The 19,964-nt window shown below is 32.6% G+C and overlaps 1 protein-coding gene across 4 annotated transcripts in view; it reads right to left on the bottom strand.

Annotated features, from left to right (window-relative positions):
- The window catches only part of LOC106664969 (band 7 protein AGAP004871), a 72,166-nt gene that overhangs the window by 34,118 nt on the left and 18,084 nt on the right, over window positions 1-19,964 (bottom strand). Inside the window, exon 1 of one of the 4 annotated variants that reach the window (XM_014391088.2) lies at window positions 12,388-12,469. The exons of the other annotated variants lie outside the window; for them this stretch is intronic. Within the exon in view, the coding sequence (XP_014246574.1) occupies window positions 12,388-12,403 (16 nt within the window). The 5' untranslated portion in view covers window positions 12,404-12,469. Of the gene's footprint in view, window positions 1-12,387; window positions 12,470-19,964 lie in introns of those variants that run through there. 4 annotated transcript variants of the gene reach the window in all.

The following is a 19,964-nucleotide window of genomic DNA, read 5'->3' as shown; positions in this document are numbered from 1 at the left end:
GGATATTCTCTTCAATTCGATATATTTTCAAGCCTAAACGACTAAAAAACATGATTAAAAAAAGTGGCAGCGTCGAATTGGCACAGTAGATCTTACGTATAAGAGCAGTGTCGATGGGTGGCCCATGGAGGGTATAACTCATCGAAAAAGGATCATTCTCACCCGATTAAGGATAGGCCATGCGAGGTTGATACACAGATATTTACTTTTGGGCCAAATCCAGCATATCTGACATGCAAAGAAAAGTTGCCCGATGTGTCCCAGTCGAAAGGTACAATAGAAATGAGAGAAATGATAAATGATGGAGTGAGTATGGTGTTCAATACTTTTTAAAAGGATAGTTCCTACTCACAGTAAGTTGTTTTTGCAACGACCCGGATTTCGAGCCTTTTAGCTCATCATCAGGTTGAAGAACTTTTACAACCACGTCTCTCGACATGAATTGCCAAAGTGAACCGCTGATAAATCCGCCAACGCGACGTTCCAATTAGCAGCTGATTTTTTTAATGACGCTCAATTTGAAAGTGCGAAACGCGGAAATTATAACACAAATAAATATTAGAATAATAAATACTTAATATTACTATAAATTACTATAAAAATAATAACAATTAAAATAATTAGATTAATTATTTGTATGTTTGATATTATTTATGTACATAATTAAAATGGGAGGTAGATCAAAATCTGTTATATTATTAATGCATTTATCACCATGTTCAATTTTACATTTTTTAATTTCAAATTTCTCAAACCAATCTAATTCTTTCCCTTTGTTGAAACTATGTGACACTCTTGTTAGGTTGGCCCTTGGAGAACAAATAACTATTATTTACTATGCTAACATTTTATTCGTACGAATCCTCAATTACTCAATAATTTTATATTTAAACATTAATTGGAAAACACTGCAGATAAAATATGACAACAGGTGCTTAATAAGGTTCACTTTATTATACTACAAAAAAATCTATATTAAAAGATAATGAACAATTTATTATCTTTACAATTACAACTACAAGGTGTTACAGTTCCCCCAAAACTATTCTACGAAAATCCTTTATCCTATACTTTTTAAAAGGATAGTTCCTACTCACAGTAAGTAGTTTTGCAACGATCCGGATTTCGAGCCTTTTAGCTCATCAGGTTGAAGGACTTCTACAACCACCTCTCTCGACATAAATTGCCAAAGTGAACCGCTGATACCTCCGCCAACGCGACGTTCCAATTATCAGCTGATTTTTTTAATGACGCTCAATTTGAACGTGCGAAACGCGGAAATTATAACACAAATAAATATTAGAATAATAAATACTTAATATTACTATAAATTACTATAAAAATAATAACAATTAAAATAATTAGATTAATTATTTGGATGTTTGATATTATTTATGTACATATTTAAAATGGGAGGTAGATCAAAATCTGTTATATTATTAATGCATTTATCACCATGTTCAATTTTACATTTTTTAATTTCAAATTTCTCAAACCAATCTAGTTCTTTCCCTTTGTTGAAACTATGTAACACTCTTGTATTTAAATTTGAATTGAAATTATGTTTTGTTTCTTTTAGATGGTCCTTAAATTCCGAAAATTTGCTCGATTTAGGCAAGTGTTCTTTTACTCTTGTTTTTATTTCTCTACCGCTTTGTCCTATATATTTAATATCACAATCATTACAATTGAGTTGGTAAACCCCACTTTTTGCCAAGTTGTCTACTTTGTCTTTAGGTTTTGAGAGGATGTTTTTAAGTGAACCCGTACTTCTAAAAGCTATTCTAAAACCTTCTTCTTTAAAAATTTTACTAACTTTTTGCGATAATTCACCAATGTATGGCAAACAACGGAAACCTAATGATTCATTTGTGGTGGGGTGGCTGAGATCTATTGTTGATTCGTTTAAAGTTAATTTTTTTATTCTTTTAACTATCAATAAATATGTTTTGATACCCGTTGTTTTTTGCTAAGGTTTTAATAGTTTTTAATTCTTTTTTATAGTTATCAGGTGTTAGCGGAAATTTTAACCAAATGAAACCAGCAGCCTTTTGGGACCATGGGTGGGAAGAATCCGCTGGTAGCATAGTGTCTGTAGTTGTGGGTTTTCTATATACGCCTATTTCTATTAGGTTGTTTATTATGGATAGTTTTAGGTCTAAAAAGTTCAAACAGCCATCTTTACCAATTTCCAATGTAAAATTTATATTATGGTGTAGAGAATTAATTAGTTGGAGGAATTCTTTGAGAGCCTCTAATGTTCCCGACCATATGCATAAAATTTCGTCTACATAGCGTTTCCAGAAATGAACATATTTAATTAATTTGTTCTTTGATTTGAAAAGATTTTTTTCGAAATTATCCATGAATATTTAAGCACAAAGTGGGGATAATGGAGACCCCATTGGTAACCCTTTCATTTCGTAAAATTTATTATTGAATTTACAATAATTAGATAGCAGGCATATATTTAAGAGGTCTATTATATCATTTTTTACAAATTCGTTAAAGATACAATTGTTCGGCTCCTTATAGAGAGGGTGTAGCGCCACCAGATATGATAATTGTGCTTGATCAAGGCAACGAGTATCTCGGTTCAGTTTCAATTCTTGACGGAAGCAGGACTGTTTTATTGTATGTCCCAAATGCGAATTGAGAGTGAATGTATTTATTAGCGTGAATGTGTATTATAGGAGAGTATATGGCTGAATATTGAGTACACCATCGGTCCTCAATTAAGTTAGTTATTACTAGCTATAAAGGGTGATGGAGGAATATCGAGTACTCCACCATAATTGAGTATGTGGTATGTAAATAGGAAAAAATGTTTTTTAAGTGATAGTGGGTTAAGGTTTAAAAATACATGGAGGCTGAAATGGCCTAGCTGTTGACCTTGAAGTCGAATACCGGTGGTTGGACGGATAAGACAAAGTCTCACCTATGTATGAACGTGCATTTATATAAATCACTAATCAGTAAACGACTATACAAGTGTATTTGCAACCATTAGGGGATTGTTTTTTATCCATTTCAATCATTGTGATAAGACCTGGATAAGCAACGAATACAGAATATATTAAAAACGTGGACTAAGAAGGAAAAAAGTTGATAACATTTAACATTTTGTGTACATTTATTACCCTAACAGATTTCTTAAATTAATTATTTAATTCATTTTTTGATGTAAAATTTACATAAAATTAAATAATTATTTGTTTATGGAAGTGATTACGTTTTTTCAATAAAATAAATTTGTAAACTCAACACTTAAAAAGCTACTTCCAACGTGACCTGTTGTTACGAACAATGAAACGGTGGATATCTTGTTTCGTAAAATAACACTGAAAGCGGTGGAAAGACAATACATAATTCAACTCCGAGACTTGAAAAATTTGCAGGAAAGGTCCAGTTTCCAAACAAACCCCTCGTAACATCTAGGCGCCTTTAGGCTGGATGTTTTATAGATAGTAATGGACTTTTTCATTTTACGATATTTTTCTGTCAGAAACATCCAACTTCACTTTTACTCTAGTTGATGTCAGTGTAAAAAGTTACGACGAACTCAAACCCCAACTTTAACGATAAGAGGAAGCATGTTAGGGGACGTTTATAAAATAAAGATATCAATAAAATTACTTTTAATGTTCTTTACCGCAACCAATGGTTTAAATTCTACCTACGAATTATATTATTTGTCCTCATTGTTTAGACATCGATTTGTATAGGGCAGTGATCATTTCCTGTACTCTTGCAATATAAAGTGATTTCAGAATTAATTGTTACTGATTATTTTTTTATCGTTACTCGAGACTAAACTGTCTTTGAATAATTTAATTCGACCATTTTTTACATGAAAACCACCACGCTATGTCGATCGAACATTGTACAATATTAATTACTCTTTCTTTCCTGAAAACGCCACGGTGGAAAAATCCTCCCTGCTCGGCTATAAATTTTTAACTCCCTCGAGAAAGGAAGTCTGTGCTAGACATCATTGAGGGGAAGTCGGATTAACAAAGATCTGACACTGATACGTCCTAAACTGTGTAGACGTCTTTCAAGTTAAACGAACAGCCAAGGCGTTTCCTACCTTAACAACCTAAGTAGAACAACTCTTTTTTTCTCTCGACTACAATGTCAAGGTAAACTCATAGATAACCAATTCCTTTTTTTCTAAATAAACAAGAATAATGAATAATATATTATTCCAAAAGTAAATAATACAAACTTGTTCTAATTTGACAAGACCTTCAATGTTTGTTGTATGTAGGTTAATTTATTGGAAATAATGTAATTTATTAGCGTGAAAGTAAGGTGTTGTTTAACTTCACCCTGAGGAATGTCGAGTACTATGGGGGAATAAATGTGGACAAACTACTTGCCCAAATCAACTATGTGAATATCATTTTCAGCATTTTTTTTATCTAGATCGCAATAAAAATATAGTAAAATCTATTAATGTTTATTGTAAACAACAAAAAACCAAATATTTTTCAAGTGATTCTGTCACAATTTTTTTACGTGAGACTAATATGAGATTTAGTTTGGCACCTCTAGAGCACCCAAAATATAAATTTTGGAATGAATGAATATATGAATGAAAAAAATTTATCCATTTTTTACCTTAAATTTGAAAATTTTACGAATAATGGTAGTAAAACAATTAAAAAATTAAAATGAGTAAAACAATTTTACCAAAAATGTCACTATGGAAACAATGAAGAAATGGATAAAATCATACGGAATATTTCCTCCTCTTGCGTTGATCACTGCTTGCATTCGACGTGGCATCGATTTTATGATTTTTTGAATATCCTACCATTTCAAAAATTCATAAATTCAATTCAATTTTCATAGTCCTCCATTGAACCTTTCGTAAATCCTGCAAATTCTCTGGCATCATCGAACGACCTTTTACCCTCTTTGATGACTTTTGTCAAAAGTTTTCGATAGTTTTAAGTCAGGACTTCATGGTGGCCACTGCAAACATTGAATTGAGTAGTCACCAACGATATGACGCTTGGCATTGTCTTTTCTTTTTTTCAATTACAACTGATAATATGCACACAAAAAACAAGTAAAACCATAACTAGGGTAAACAATTTTTCTATTTCAAAACTAGTCATTATTTATACTTTAGACTTATTTTTGTTTTCTAGAGAAACATAATAAAATCAAATGATAATTTTTCCAATGTTAAACTGATTTATCATGCAATTTTGTAATAACTTTCTTCTTCGAAACAAATTTCTTTGCAAGGATATCATAATAATAAAATTCAATTTTTCTATAAATTTTTTGAATGATGGAATTGTCGATTTCTTTTTCTTTTTTAAAAATATATTATTTATTATATTATTATTATTATATATATATTATATTATTTCATAAAAATAAAACCGTCCTCAATTAGTGGCATTTAATGAACAACTGATTTTTAAGAAGTCGTTATTGGAATATCTAATTGAAACATAATTCAAAAACGGCTAAAAGGATATTAACGCCAAACAGACCATTTGAAAGAAAAGGAATGTAGCTTTAAGGACGAATTTACCATTAAAATATTAAAATATTTTTATAAGAAAATATACTATTATTAGTGAGAAATTAACTTCGTTTTTCAAAATCTAATTTTGAACTTGAGCGCGTAAATTGTTATTTAGAGATTTCAAAAAATATTATTTTTGGTGTATTTTTACTTAATTAATTTGTTGGTTAACATAAAAACAAAAATGTTCTACGACGCAGAATATTTTAATTTGGTATAATTTAAAAAAGTAAATCAACAAAATACTGTGTTTTGCATATTTTAACAAACTTTCCGTTAGCAAAGCAGGTCAGAAAATAGTAAAAACTTGGATTTAATCTCATATCTGTGTAAGACGCACAAAGTTAGTCGTCATGAGGGTTTCCCGACAGCTGCGCATGAATTAAAAATCAGAGCAAGTTGTTTCATATGTGTTAATAATTAACGACGGTTTTATTTTTATGCATGACAATGCAAGACTCACACCGTTGGTGAATACTTAGAAAGTGTTTCAATTAAATGTTTGGAGTGGGGCATGAAGTCCCGACCTTTTTGAGACGAGTCGTCAGAGAGAGTAAAAAGTCGTCCAATGATGCAAGAAAATTTGCACGAATTAAGAATGGCGCTGTTGTAGGAGTATACAAATATTCCACAGCACTACATCTAAAACCTCATAAAATCGATGCCACGTGGAATACAAGCGGTGATCAACGCAAGGGGAGGAAATACTCCGTACTGAATTGAATATTATTTTCATTGTTTCCATAGAAACATTTTTGGTAAAATTGTTTCACTCAGTTTATTTTATTGTTTAATGTTTTTGTTTAGAATGTCTCTAAAAAATACTATGAATTGTGGGTTATTTAAATTTTCACATATATCCAATTAACCCATACTGAAAACTTGAATGCGAAAAGAAGAGGATAAAAGCCAAAAAGACCATACCTCTGTACTATTATTTAAAAAAATTGTGTCTCTTCCATTCTCTTCTTCTTTGTAAATGACGAGGGGGGGTTATAATTTAACTTTTTTTATATACCTTTATTTGTTTACAAAAAATTAGGCTGGTCCCAATAAAAAGGAAAGGACAGCCGGTATTTAATCTCATTATGTGGATGAATTTTAACGAATGCACTCGCCAAAACGTATACATGATTTAATGATTATCTGTGAAGCTGAGAAAATATGTGAGTGCGAAGCACGAATTTGGCCTAATGAAAGAATTCCGTAAGTAAAAAATTCTCCTTTAACAAGGCGCTTGAATAGATTAAAACTCGCATGATGGATCGGTCGTGCGGGTTTAACATCGTAAAGCGCCGTTTTTCTTGTATCTAACTTACAATGGAACGACTTGGTTGATGGGTTACGGATTCGGACCAAACTTTTTTTGGTGATTTTGGTAATATGTCATAACCACATCTGGTAACTATCGTCGAGGTCGCTGAAGCTCCAACATTTTGTCTGTCAATAACTGGGTATTTTATAGGACTCGTTTATGTGCTTACTACAGTTCTTTTTTCATTTGTAACAGAATAAACACTATTTTCCCAACTGATGATGATATCAGTCAAACGACAGAACGTATTTACCGAAATGCCAAAGCCTCTAGCATTTGGGAAAGAAAAATCAAATATTTTTATTTCCTAATTCTTTAAAATCGATTAAAATGGACCAAAGTGAACCTACGAATTTATAAATTGCCTAGGTAATATTCTTTCTCAGACTATTTTGAAGTAATTAGTTACAGATTATAAACTGTAATAAATTTAAAAGTGTTTACAATCTATTGGGTGACAATTTTGAATCAATAAATAAAGACGATATAAATAAACATATTTTGTTCAAAATAAACTCGTTTGATAGTTGAATATTATGTTATGGTGTCAATAACTGCTTCCTTTCTCTGTCAAAAACACGTCAATAATAGGTTAGTCTCCCAGTCGATAATTACGTTTTGCATGTTAAAAATTGGTGAAAAAACTCGTCAACGATATTCAGCTAAAAAAATAGACAATTTTAGTGTTTTGGCAATAATTATATGCGAAATATGTAAAATAAACCTGGGCAAGTATGAACAAATTGAAAAATAAAGATAGGTTTAATTAATAAAAAGAATTATACCATATATATACTATTAACCCATACGTTTGGGTCGTTTGGCTGCGAAAAGAGGATGAGAGAAGCCAAAAAGACCGAACCTCTGTACTATTATTTTTAAAATAAATGTGTCTCTTCCCATCTTCTTCTCTCTTTGTAAATAAAGGGGGTTATAATTTAACTTTATATATATATATATATTAATTTGTTGATTAAAAAAAAGATGCTGGTCCCCATAAAAAGAAAGGAAACCCCGTATGCAATCTATGGATATATGGATGAATTTTTACAAATTCATTCTCTCAAAGCATAATTAATTTCATAAAATTAATTAGAAATTTCGTTTCAGCACCTCTAATAATCTCTTAATATAAGTTTTTATTTGAATTTAAATTTATAGAGTTTTTGAGTCCTAAATTTTTCCGATTTTTAAGTAGTTTTAAACGGTTATAATTTAAAAATAGCTAAAGTAATTATAAAGTCAAACATATCATTTCAAAGAAGAGGAACGTAGCTTTTTAACAACGTATATACCACCAAAGTATATAAAAGATCCATAAAAGAAAATATGCAAAATAGAAAAATTATTTGACAGAAATTTACCTCGTTTTTAAATAAAAATAATAGTTTGATTTTAAAATTTGAAAGAGTTATACATATAATGCATATGACAATTTATTTACAAATTATCAACCATGCAAATCGGTCCATTAGCTCGTTATGGAGGTGGTGGTATAACGGTTTGGGCTGGCATTTCTATGGGAGGTCGCCCAAACTTGATCTTCATCGTGGGTTCCCTAACACCTACGCGATGTATTTAATACGTGTTATCAGAAGTTGTGTCGGGCTTCAATTCAATGTTTGGACTAGCCAGCATGTAAATTGACTTAAACCGTATTGAAAATTTTTGTCAAAGATGGTAAAATATCGCCCAGTGTTGCCAGAGAATTTGTAAGAATTAAGAAAGGCGCTGTTGGAGGAGTATGGCAACATTCCACAGCACTACCTTTTTAATTTGTTTACACCAAACGGGGCTGGTCCGTAGAAGGAAAGGAAAACTGGCATATAATCTCTTTATCTGGATGGATTTGTAAGGATTCACTCTCAAAATACATATATATGATTTAATGTTTATCCGTGAAAGTGAGAAAATATGTGAGTGTGAAGCACGAATTTGGCCGAATGAAAGAAATCAGAAAGTACAAATTAGTTCTAACAAGGCGCCTGAATAGATTAAAACTTGCATGACGGATCGGTCGTGCGGGTTTAACATCGTAAAGCGCCGTTTTTCTTTGTATCTTTAATCTAAAGGCGGCTCCGGACATGCGGGATCCGCCAAATACCGAGCAAAGTTTCGCCGAATCGCGACTAGTGTGGATGGATGCTCGGTTATTCGCCGAACAACAATATTCGCTGCTCGCCGTGCTCGACTTATTATCATTTTTCTTGTCTATTTCAAAGTGCACGAATATTCGTGAAGTAACCGCACTCAAAGCAACCACACGTGTTCAATCAAAATCAACAGTAAATGTACACTTCTATTTTATGTTATGTATTTGTCGTTCATAATCGATTCGAAAGTAGTATAGATGTAATAATTTACACAATAACATAAAAAACATAATTATGTAACTATATTTTTTTCATTTAGTTTGTAGCACAAATCACTAACCGCAGTTGCAGCAATGACAGTGCCATTGTTATAATTGTAATTTTAATATTTTTATTTCGCCTTTCTACTCTGTCAAATCAACTATGCGAATATATAATTTTACAGTATTTTTTATGTAGATTGTAATAAAATTATAGTAAAAGCTATCAAAGTTTACAACTAAAATAGATCATGATTTTTTCCTAAAACTAATATTATAATTCGTTTTAGCACCTCCAGGAAACACTAAATATAATTTTTTTAATTTAAATTTATAGATTTTTTCCCTCTATTTTTTCGATTTTTAAGAAAAGTCATCTTCGGAATATCTGATTGAAACGACTATAATTCAAAAATGGTAAAAAGGATTTTAACGTTGAACAAACCATTTGATAGAAGAGGGGCGTGACTTTTTAACGACCTATGTATAACAAAAATATATAAAATATTTATATAAGAAATAATACAAAATAGGAAACCGCAGCTTTACGGGAAATGAGATAAGAAAAGACCGAAATGATTCGATTTCCTCCAGACTGTAATAAGAAAATAACCAAATGAAAATAACCTCAGCACACCCACCCAGATCTTGTACCTTTTCTTACAACATCTCAGAAAATGGCTAAGCTTCAATTCGTACGGGAACATGTGAATTGGACATTGAAAGATTGGGGACAATTTCTCTTTACAGATAAGGTGAGAGTTAGTCTCAAATCTTCTCATTGGCGTAATTTCTCACGGAGGTGGTCAGGCGAAAAGTACGCCCCATGCTGTACGTTCTTCAGGTGGCGCTCTACGGTGGGACATTGATGTTCTTGAGTGGCACTTCTTTTGACGCAAGGAAGATCTGTAACTTCACAGAGGTAGATACAAAACATAATCGAAGGACATGTAGTGCCACTTGCCCCCCCACATCGATGAGAGATTCTTGCTAATGCAGGAAAATGTCAGTGATTGTGGATGACTACATGAATGAGGTTGGAATTGAGGCTTGATATGGATAGCTCGAAGTCCAGATTTGAACCTGATCAAACACATTTGGGGCCTACTTAAGCGACGAATACGATGGCGAAACCCAGAACCTAACGCCTGGAAACGGCTTTTCTTGAAGAATGGTAAAAATTCTTCCACGATTTTATCACAAATCTTTTTCAAGGAATGCGGAGGCGTTTAACGGAAGTGATTCGTGCTACTTGCCAGAGGTAAAAATATTCGGTATTAAAGGGGAAAAAATAGATTTTTTTGCATTTTTATTTCTTTTTGAATTTTATTTTCTTCTTTACTCAATAATTGTGTTTTTAGAATTAGGTAATAAACATTTTCTTAAATGGCTTATTTTTATTATCAAACCTACTTTTGGTAAGAGGTAAGTTAATTTTGTTCAACATTGTAGTACAAAATCTTACGCCCCAAGCTCGACCACAGCGGACACTTTTTTCGACTACGAAGTAATCTTATTAGCCAATAAAAAATATTATATTATAAGAAATAAAAAAAATTGGCTCGTAATATATAGGATTTTCTAAATTGCAATGGACCATAATTAATTACAATATTTTGTCAAATTTAAAGTATCGATAAAGAATAATAAAAGTGCTGGAGGAAAGCAAAAATAATATGTATAACGTGCAAAATATGTACATGTAATCAAATCAGAACGACTGATGGGTTTTAGCTCTCTGGATTTTTATATCATCTAGGCCATGGATGTTCACTTCCATTAAACAAATGGCTGTTTAATCAAAGGTGATTCACCTAATTTAAAATTAAAAAAGGTCAGAAAAAGTAGATCGAGTCGAAAGCTTTTAAATGAATTAATACATTGACCTAGTTGACCTCTCATTATTTTTTCATTTATCTTCTTGTTAAATTATCAGCTATCATAAGATGATAATGAATCACATAAATGCATATAGTATATAAAGACTCAATATGATAATACAAAACAAATTTAATATATTTTACAGATTAATTTAGTTTATTAAATTGAAATTGTGTATAATAAATATGGCCGACACGATCGAACGCAGAATATTTTTTTATAGTAGTAGGAAAAAAATGTATACACAGTATATAAACATTAGACAGATCACATTCACTCCCCCAGAGTACGCGATATTTGTCTGGACGGGGTTAAATAACCCCTTTCTTTCACGCTAATAAATTACATTCATTCCAATAAATTAAGAAAAACACAACACCCTATACAAACATACAAGTCTGATTACATTCATTAAATTATGTAATAAATAAATGTCAATAAAAAATTATGTATTCGAAAATAGTTATTTAATTATTTAAAGTTTTTCTTCACCTAGTGGAACTAAACAATTAAGGTTTGCTTTTGTTTAATATTTTAAAGTCATCAAAATCATTTGTAAATGTAAAAAATTAAACCTTACGTTTATAAATAATTCGGCCTTTTTTATGTAAGCCAGGGATTATAAAAGACACTGTTGTCATAAAGAATGGTTTAACATCACACCTTCGTCAGACCTCTGAAATTTTCTTCCCCAAATTCTCAAAATTTGCCGGGATTCAAGCTCAGAAACGGTAACATGAGAAATTACATTAAATACATTAATGTAACACAAGTCAGTTATTTAATTATTTAAAGTTTTTCTTCACCTGGTGGAACTAGACCGTTAATTAGCAGCCTGATAATAAAACGTGAAAACCAAGATATGTATTATTAAATTGTATGCATGCATTTAAGTTAATAAAATGTGATTATTCTCTGAATTCCAACATGTAAAAATTGAGTATTTTTAAAGTAAAGGTATATTAAAAATATTTTCCATACAAATTAATATTTCTTGTTTTTATTCAAATCATATTTCAAATACTATGTATTATATTATACACTATATAACTGAATAAAAATTAAAGCAATAAATCTTGGTGTTTTTCAAAATGAAAGTAATATTAAATTTGTACATCACAGTGGATAATTTATTTTTATTAGCAATAAATTGTTTTTGTGTGAAAATTTGTTTATTTCAAATTTCAATTTGTCGTGTTTTCGTTGAGAAAAAGTATAAATTGCTAGGTCAAATGTCACAATATATCATTCAGATTCAGAACTTTTTTCTTTTTTGAAAAACGTTTCTACCTGTTGTTTCTCCCATGTTATTTTTTGTTGTGCGTCTTTGCCCGATTGGTTAATTGGACAGAAACGTGATGCTAAGGAATACCAAATGTGGACTGGCTGCCAGCTAGAATTGAGCTTTCGCTCTTACAACCCCCGCCCTTTTTCAGAGACACGACGCATGACTGAACTTTATGTGTGGTCGCGAAATTCTTCGTCAGCATCAAATTTATTTTCAACCCTTAAGATTCATTTATCGCTGAAGATATTTCAAATAAAATCGATAATCGAATTTATGGAAGAGCCCAACAATAGAAAAAAATTAAGAGAATAGTTTGTATTACTAATGTTACGAACTATTACATTTGTAATTATAATGATAACATTATATCATATAAAATAGTCATGATGACAATCCTGAGTCAAACTGTCTTAGTTCAACTAAGAGTACCAAATATGGTCGCAAATATCATCTGCGAAGAAAAAACAATTATGCTCGACAGTTTTCCTATATGTAGCCTAAACATTCCATAAAATCTGGCATGAAGGTCTCACATACAATCCACTCCAGCAAATTACTCAAAACTGATTGAATCCTTCATTACTGACAGATACTTCAGAATTGAGCAATCAGAACTCAAACCGATCCATGTTGAGCAAGGCCCTGTCCTACTCCAGTGTGCTCGTCACTACTGATCTACCAGAAAACGAGTTTAATACTGCGGTAATGTTCACTGTAGAAACGGCAATTGTGGCGGTTGAAAAAAGCAAGAAGAACTCCATTTCCCAACTTAACAAATAAATGAAAAAATTATGAGTAAAGATGAATAAAGAAAAATCACCAGCCAGAAAATTAAATAAATACGGGTTTTTTCAATTAACTAAATAAGCTCTTTCCGAGATAAACCGATACCCTTACAATCCAAGATGTAGATCCCCGGTCCTAACTTTCCTCCGCACAAACCCGCGCTCAGGCATACAGCCCCTACCCACCATGACGACAGCTTTCACCTTAAAATATGGCTTCTGGTATATCACCATGAGGGGGTCTTGTAATACCCTGTAGTTCGCAATTTTACCGTTCGCGGGGTTACAACGCAACTCATAAGCCATAGCAACGTTCTCGTCTGTGGCCAAACAACCGGCCTGAGCCGGTTTCATCAGGTAGGGTTATAATGGTTATTATATAGTTATAGGGATATCGCCTGGACCTGACACCCCGAAGCGCGGAGGCCGGTGATGAGGACTTGAAAGTTATCCTTATGATTTTATTGTGATTCTCCGGGAAAATCCAGAGTATATGATAAAGCGATTCCGTGCCAGCACCACTTTTTTTTTCTATCTCAGAATTATTACCTGCGCGGATTCCCAGGGAGGTCGCTTCACCGTCGATGATATCACCTGGGTCCTCGATGTCCAGGCTCCGAGCTCTTCTCTTCTACACTATCCTTGGTCCTCTTCGTAGTGTTTTTTCCATGCCGGGGTCAGTCTCGGTCCGGTAGCAGTCTCGGCAACTCTCTGAGCGGCTCATGTCTGACAGGTAGCATAAAGCATCTGTCCATGTCCATATGACTGCACGCAATAGTCAGTGAAGAGCGCAGAGCGATCAGTGGCATGGTGATCAGTGGCTGCACCCTCGTGAGGTTTGATTCTCTGAGGTCACGGAGCGCTCTCTTGGTGCTCTCCGATCACAATGCCTTTGGCGGCAAAATATGGCTTCTGGCACCGCTCTCGAGCAGGTCACGAATAACCATGTACTTCTCTCGCTTTGCCTCCGCGGTGCGGCTCAATGCCAGTCGCAGCGTTCGCCCAGTATTGTGTCACACTTACCCGAGGAGTACTACGTCTTGATCCCTTAAAGAGAGCAAGTAGGCATGGCTCCCGACATAAGCACAGTCCTTGGGCATAATAGAGGGTTGTTTGGTCCTTTAGAGATTTTTAAGAGAAATGGGAGAGTTTCCTCATCTTTAAATATTATGCATAATTACGAGTACAGTATCAGCCCTCAGTGCATTGGAGGTTGATAAATGCGCTATTTAAAAAAATTGCCATCAATCGTGCCAGTTTATTTATATTCATATTCTATGTATATTTATGTATATTCTTTTAATCATTTTGGAGAAATTAATTGAAACTTTTCAACTCGATGTGTCCATTATCGTATTAAATTTTAGATCAGTTTATAAACATTATGAAAGATTATGTATAGTCAACTACAACACCCTTATGTAAGGAACCCTTCTGAGAGACTTCAGACTTCCACAAAAAAGTATCACCAAAGAGGACCATAGTAAAGAAGCAGGCAAATGACCCATCCAAGAAAGTCTCTCCTAAAATTATTCAGAAATCATGAAATGCGGTCTGGTGTGACGTAGGTTTCGTGCCAACGTTTCGATCTTTATTGAGATCATCTTCAGAGCTCAAAGTGTTTGGTTTCTGCGTAATTGTGCCTTAACTTTTAGGTAAGGTCTTGATTATAAATATACATCGCAATACGAAGAATTATTGTATTTTTAATATAGTTTTATATTTTTTACAATCAAAGTATAGAGAGAACTTGGAAATATTAGGACGCTAATACAATACGCTACCCGTTCTGCATATGGATACAGGAATGGCTCATCCAATCTGAACTGATAGGCAAAAAAGTGGCCATCGTGGTTTTTTAATCATTATAATTGTTTTGTTTTTTTGTTTACTGGATATTTTAAAGAAAAATATAAGGTATAGCTAAATTTAAAAAAATAGATATATAAAAAATTAAACTGAGTAAAACGATTTTACCAAAAATGTCGCAATGGAAACAATGAAGATAGTATTCAATTTAGTACGGAGTATTTCCTCCTCTTGTGTTGATCACCGCTTCCATTCAACGTGGCATCGATTTTATGAAGTTTTGAATGTAGACTTAGGAATATTTTCATACTCTTCTAACAGCGACATTTTTAATTCCTGCTAATTCTTTGGCAACTTTTTACTCTCTCTGGCATATTGTCTCACACATTTTCGATAAGGTTTAATCGGGATTACATGTTGGCCACTCCGAACGTTGAATTGAAGCCTGACCCAAGTAGTAACCAAAGGTAAGGGCTTGACATTGTCATGCATAAAAATAAAACCGTCCTAAATTTGTGGCACATAAGGACAACTTCTGATTTCTAAGAAGTCGTTATTGGAATATCTGGTTGAAATTGCTATATTTCAAAATCGGATAAAGCATTTTGACATCACAGACCTATTCAAGGAAGTGTAACGTAGCTTTTTAATGGCGAATGTATCATTAAAATATATATCAAAATTTCTATAAGAAAATATAAAAAATAGCAAAATTATTTGTCAGAAATAACCTCGTTTTTTAACACGAAATAATATTCCGATTTTAATGTTTGATACAGTTATAAAATACATTTGGCAATTTATTTTAAACGAATTGTCAACCATGAAAATCTGTCCAGTAGTTTGGACAAAGGTGCTAGAGCGTGCAGTAGGGATTTCAGTCAGGATCGTAGAAATTATCAATCAATATCAAAAAAATAAAAGAGAACAAAAATCTTTAAAATTTAAATTTAAAAATATATATATTTAGAGGTCTCTAAAGGTGCTAAAACGAATTCCCATATTAGTTTTGGAAAAAAATTATGATCACTTTAGTTGAAAATGATTTTATTTTTAAATTTTTTTGTTTATTTACAAACTTCGATAGCTGTCACTATAATTTTATTTCAATGTACATAAGAACTACTGCAAAATTATTATATTCACATAGTTCATTTGAGAAAGTAGAAAGGCAAAATGAAAATATTTTAAAAAGTTGGAAAATTTCAACTTTCAAACATTTATTTTGGCGAAAGCCGGACTTATTTACAAGAAGTGGCCAGTACGTGCCCGATATTTTGGAGTAGATTCACTAAAAAAGTTTGGTCCAAATCCGCGACCTGCCAACCTAGTCCTTTTTAAGTTAGATTCAAGAAAAACGGCGCCTTAAGATGTTAAACCCGCACGACCGATCTATCATGCATGTTTTAATCTATTCAAGCGCCTGGACTGAAGAAATTCGTACTTTTGGTTTTCTTATTCGACCAAATTTGCGCTTCGCACTCGCCTTGGATTCGTAATAATCCGTCCACATAATGAGATTGTATACTGGGTTTCCTTTGAGAAAACAAATTAAGATTATATATATATATATAATCTTAATTTGTTTTCACAAAGAGAATATATATAAAGTAAAATTATAACCCCTCCTTTATTTAGAATGAAAGATGAGGATGAGAAGAGACACAATTTTCTAAAATAATAGTACAAAGGTTTGGTCCTTTTGGTTTCTATCTTCCTCTTTTCGCAGTCAGGTTTTAGGTTAATAAGATATTTGTTAAAATTTAAATAGGGCACAGTTCATCGTTTTTTAGAGACATCCAAAGCAAAACAATTAAATAATTTATTAAACTGAATCAATGAATATAATAGTTCAGTTCGGAGTCTTTCATCCTCTTGCGTTGATTACTTCTTGCATTCGACGTGGCATCGAATTTATGAGGTTTTAGATGTAGTGCTGTGGAATATTAGCATACTCCTCCAACATCGCTATTCTTAATTCTTCCAAATTCTCTGGCATTAATTGACTACTTTTTACCTTATATATGATGGGGTGAGTGTGGAGTTCAATCCTTTTAAAAAAGATGGTTCCTACTAACATTAGTTGTTTCGCAACAATCCGGATTTCGAGCCATTTAGCTCATCGTCATGAATTGCAGAAGTGAACCCGCTGATACCCCCGCCAACGCGACGTACCAATGAGGAGCTGGGTTTTTAATGGCGCTCAATTTGAACATGCGAAAAGCGGGAATTATAACTCAAACAACAATTGTAATAGTAAATACTGTAAGAAATTAATTGTAACTTAGTGATTAAAGATAAAAAAATAAAAAATAAATTATAAATAAATAAAAATAAAAAATGAAATAATTAGAATAATACCTTAATATTATTAAATTATTATAAAACATAATAATTATTAGAATAATTAGTTTAATTATTTGGACGTTTAATATTATTTATATACATATTTAAAATGATCTACCATCAGGGGGTGTCAGCGGGGTTCACTTCTGCAATTCATGTCGAGAGACGTGTTTGTGGAAACCCTTCAACCTGACGATGAGTTAAAAGGCTAGAAATCCGGATTGTTGCGAAACAACTTAATGTAAGTAGGAACCATCTTTTTTAAAAAGGATTGAACTTCACACTCACCCCATCATTTATAATTTCTATGAAGTTCTTCCTTTTGCCGACTTGTGTTTTTCAGCGGGTTAAAAAATAAAACTTGGGCAGACTATTGACAAATGGAGGATAGCAACTTCAAGAAAAAAACTATTAGATTCTCTGATAGTAAGACATCAAAGATCATCAAAAAGTTATTACTTTTTATTATATAACGGTCAAGTTTAACGATTTTTCTATTTTTACAGAGCACTAAGTTTTCAAAGAAACTATTTCTGATATAAACCTTTTCAATAATCCATTAGAGTTCGTGGTCCGATTGACCAAATAACTTTTTTCAATTAATTAATCTTTATGTAAGGTATTGGTTGAGATGAAAAGTTAGTTCACAAGCGGGATTCGAACCCACAAACTTCGGCTTATACGCCACTGCTCTACCACTTGAGCTATCGAGACTTTGATCCACTCGGACAACTTCTTACTTTACAGGATACCTTACATAAAGATTAATTAATTGAAAAAGTTATTTCAAGGTCAATCGGACCACGAACTATAATCTTTTTTTAAATGACTTTTTACCTTCTTCGGCAATTCGTCAACCTTGCATTGTCATGCATAAAACTAAAATCGTTCACAATCAGTGGCATAAAAGGAATAAATTCTTCTTATAACGCATTTTCAATTCATCACGCAACTGTTGGGATACCCCCGAAGATCAAATTTATGCGACCTTTCATACGCCTGCCCAAAACATAACACCACCACCATCTCCATATCTTCTCCGGGGTGAAAATGTGGTGATATGTCCTGTTCTTCTCCAAACCCTGTCTCGGTTGTCAGAAGACTCAAACAAAACCGTGACTCATCCAAAAAGAAGATCAATTAATTGGTCAATCTCAAACCAGTTGAAGTGATTTCTTGAGAAACTTAACCGAGATTTTCTGTGCCTTAGTATTGAACCAGTGGCAGGTCTTCTCGCATGTATTCCAGCTTCCAAAAGTCTTCACTTACTTTACGTAAATTGACATTAAACATTTCTAACTTGCTGAAGTCGTAGCTTGATTTCAACATCGGTAGAATGTCGATTACGGAGTACATTCGAAGCAATAAAACAATCATCTGAGATGTGACACAATGGTGACTTGATCCATGCATTCTTTAAGTCTTGGTAGCTATGGAAAACTCTTCGGCCAGTTATTCTGGTAATATTAACCACCCTGGTTGTGGTTACGCTTGACATATTCCTTTCTCCAACAATGCTATGATTCTAGCCGAATCCGTATCTTGTTGTTGTCTAAGCGATAATTAAAAATATTAAGTGTTGCCTCTTTTTGCCTATTCAATATAATTATTCAGAAATCGTGAGATGCGGTCTGGTGTGATGTAGGTTTCAGAAAAACATTTTCTTTATCGTGCCAACGTTTCGATCTTTATTGAGATCATCTGCAAAGCCTGCGTTTTATAAACATTGTTTACATTTAACAAATACATTTAGGATTTGGAAAAGTGGATTTATGCAATGCAAAATATATGTTTTATAATCAATCAAAATATTTCTACTCCCTCAAAGTGTTTGTCTTCTGTGTAATTTTGCCATTCTTGCGTGTCGTGTTGAGAGTGCCAGTAAGATTTTGCTGTTTTATGTTTACATACGTTGGATTTTGAAAGGGTGGGGAAGGAAGTCGGAATAGAGTATAAACACAATCCCAGGCCCTGAAGATGATCTCAATAAAGTTCGAAACGTTGGCACGATAAAGAAAATGTTTTTCTGAAACCTACATCACACCAGACCGCATCTCACGATTTCTGAATAATTATCGATTAACGGTCACTAATCACCACACACTTCAATATAATATTTATTTTAATATAATTAATGAATGACAATTTTATGATGTATAAAATTAACATTCCAAGATCCAACATTCACAATCCTTCCCCGCATTCACATCTTTGAAAATATTCCGGGTGTTGTGTTTCATGAGATTCAACCCTTTTAAGGAAGACGTGTAGTTTTTTTATTGGGATGTTACAGTTCGCACTAAAAAGAAAGTTTTTCTAAATTATCACGTTCGGATGAAAACGCCTTTGATTACTAAAACAGCTTACTAATTAAAAAAATAGTGCAACACTTTTAACATATCTTAAATACATAGGTTATTATTGAATTCAACATATAATAAAAATTGTGGCAATTCCTTCCATGAATTAATTGAAGTTATGTTTTATATTGTCGGATGTGGTTCGGAGAAAAACTCAATATACATTGTGTATTGACTTGACAAATATTATTAAATAAAATGACTTCATTATTCTTAAAAACTGTAAAAAAATTTATATCGATCCAATTTTAGAAATGGAAGAGTATTATAAATGGTCTG

Source organism: Cimex lectularius, unplaced genomic scaffold, assembly GCF_000648675.2.
Source record: "Cimex lectularius strain Harlan isolate CLEC.00 unplaced genomic scaffold, Clec_2.1 scaffold22, whole genome shotgun sequence".
Lineage (NCBI taxonomy): Eukaryota > Metazoa > Arthropoda > Insecta > Hemiptera > Cimicidae > Cimex > Cimex lectularius.
Note: the sequence above shows the minus strand (reverse complement) of the source record. Positions and strands in the feature narration are given on the sequence as shown.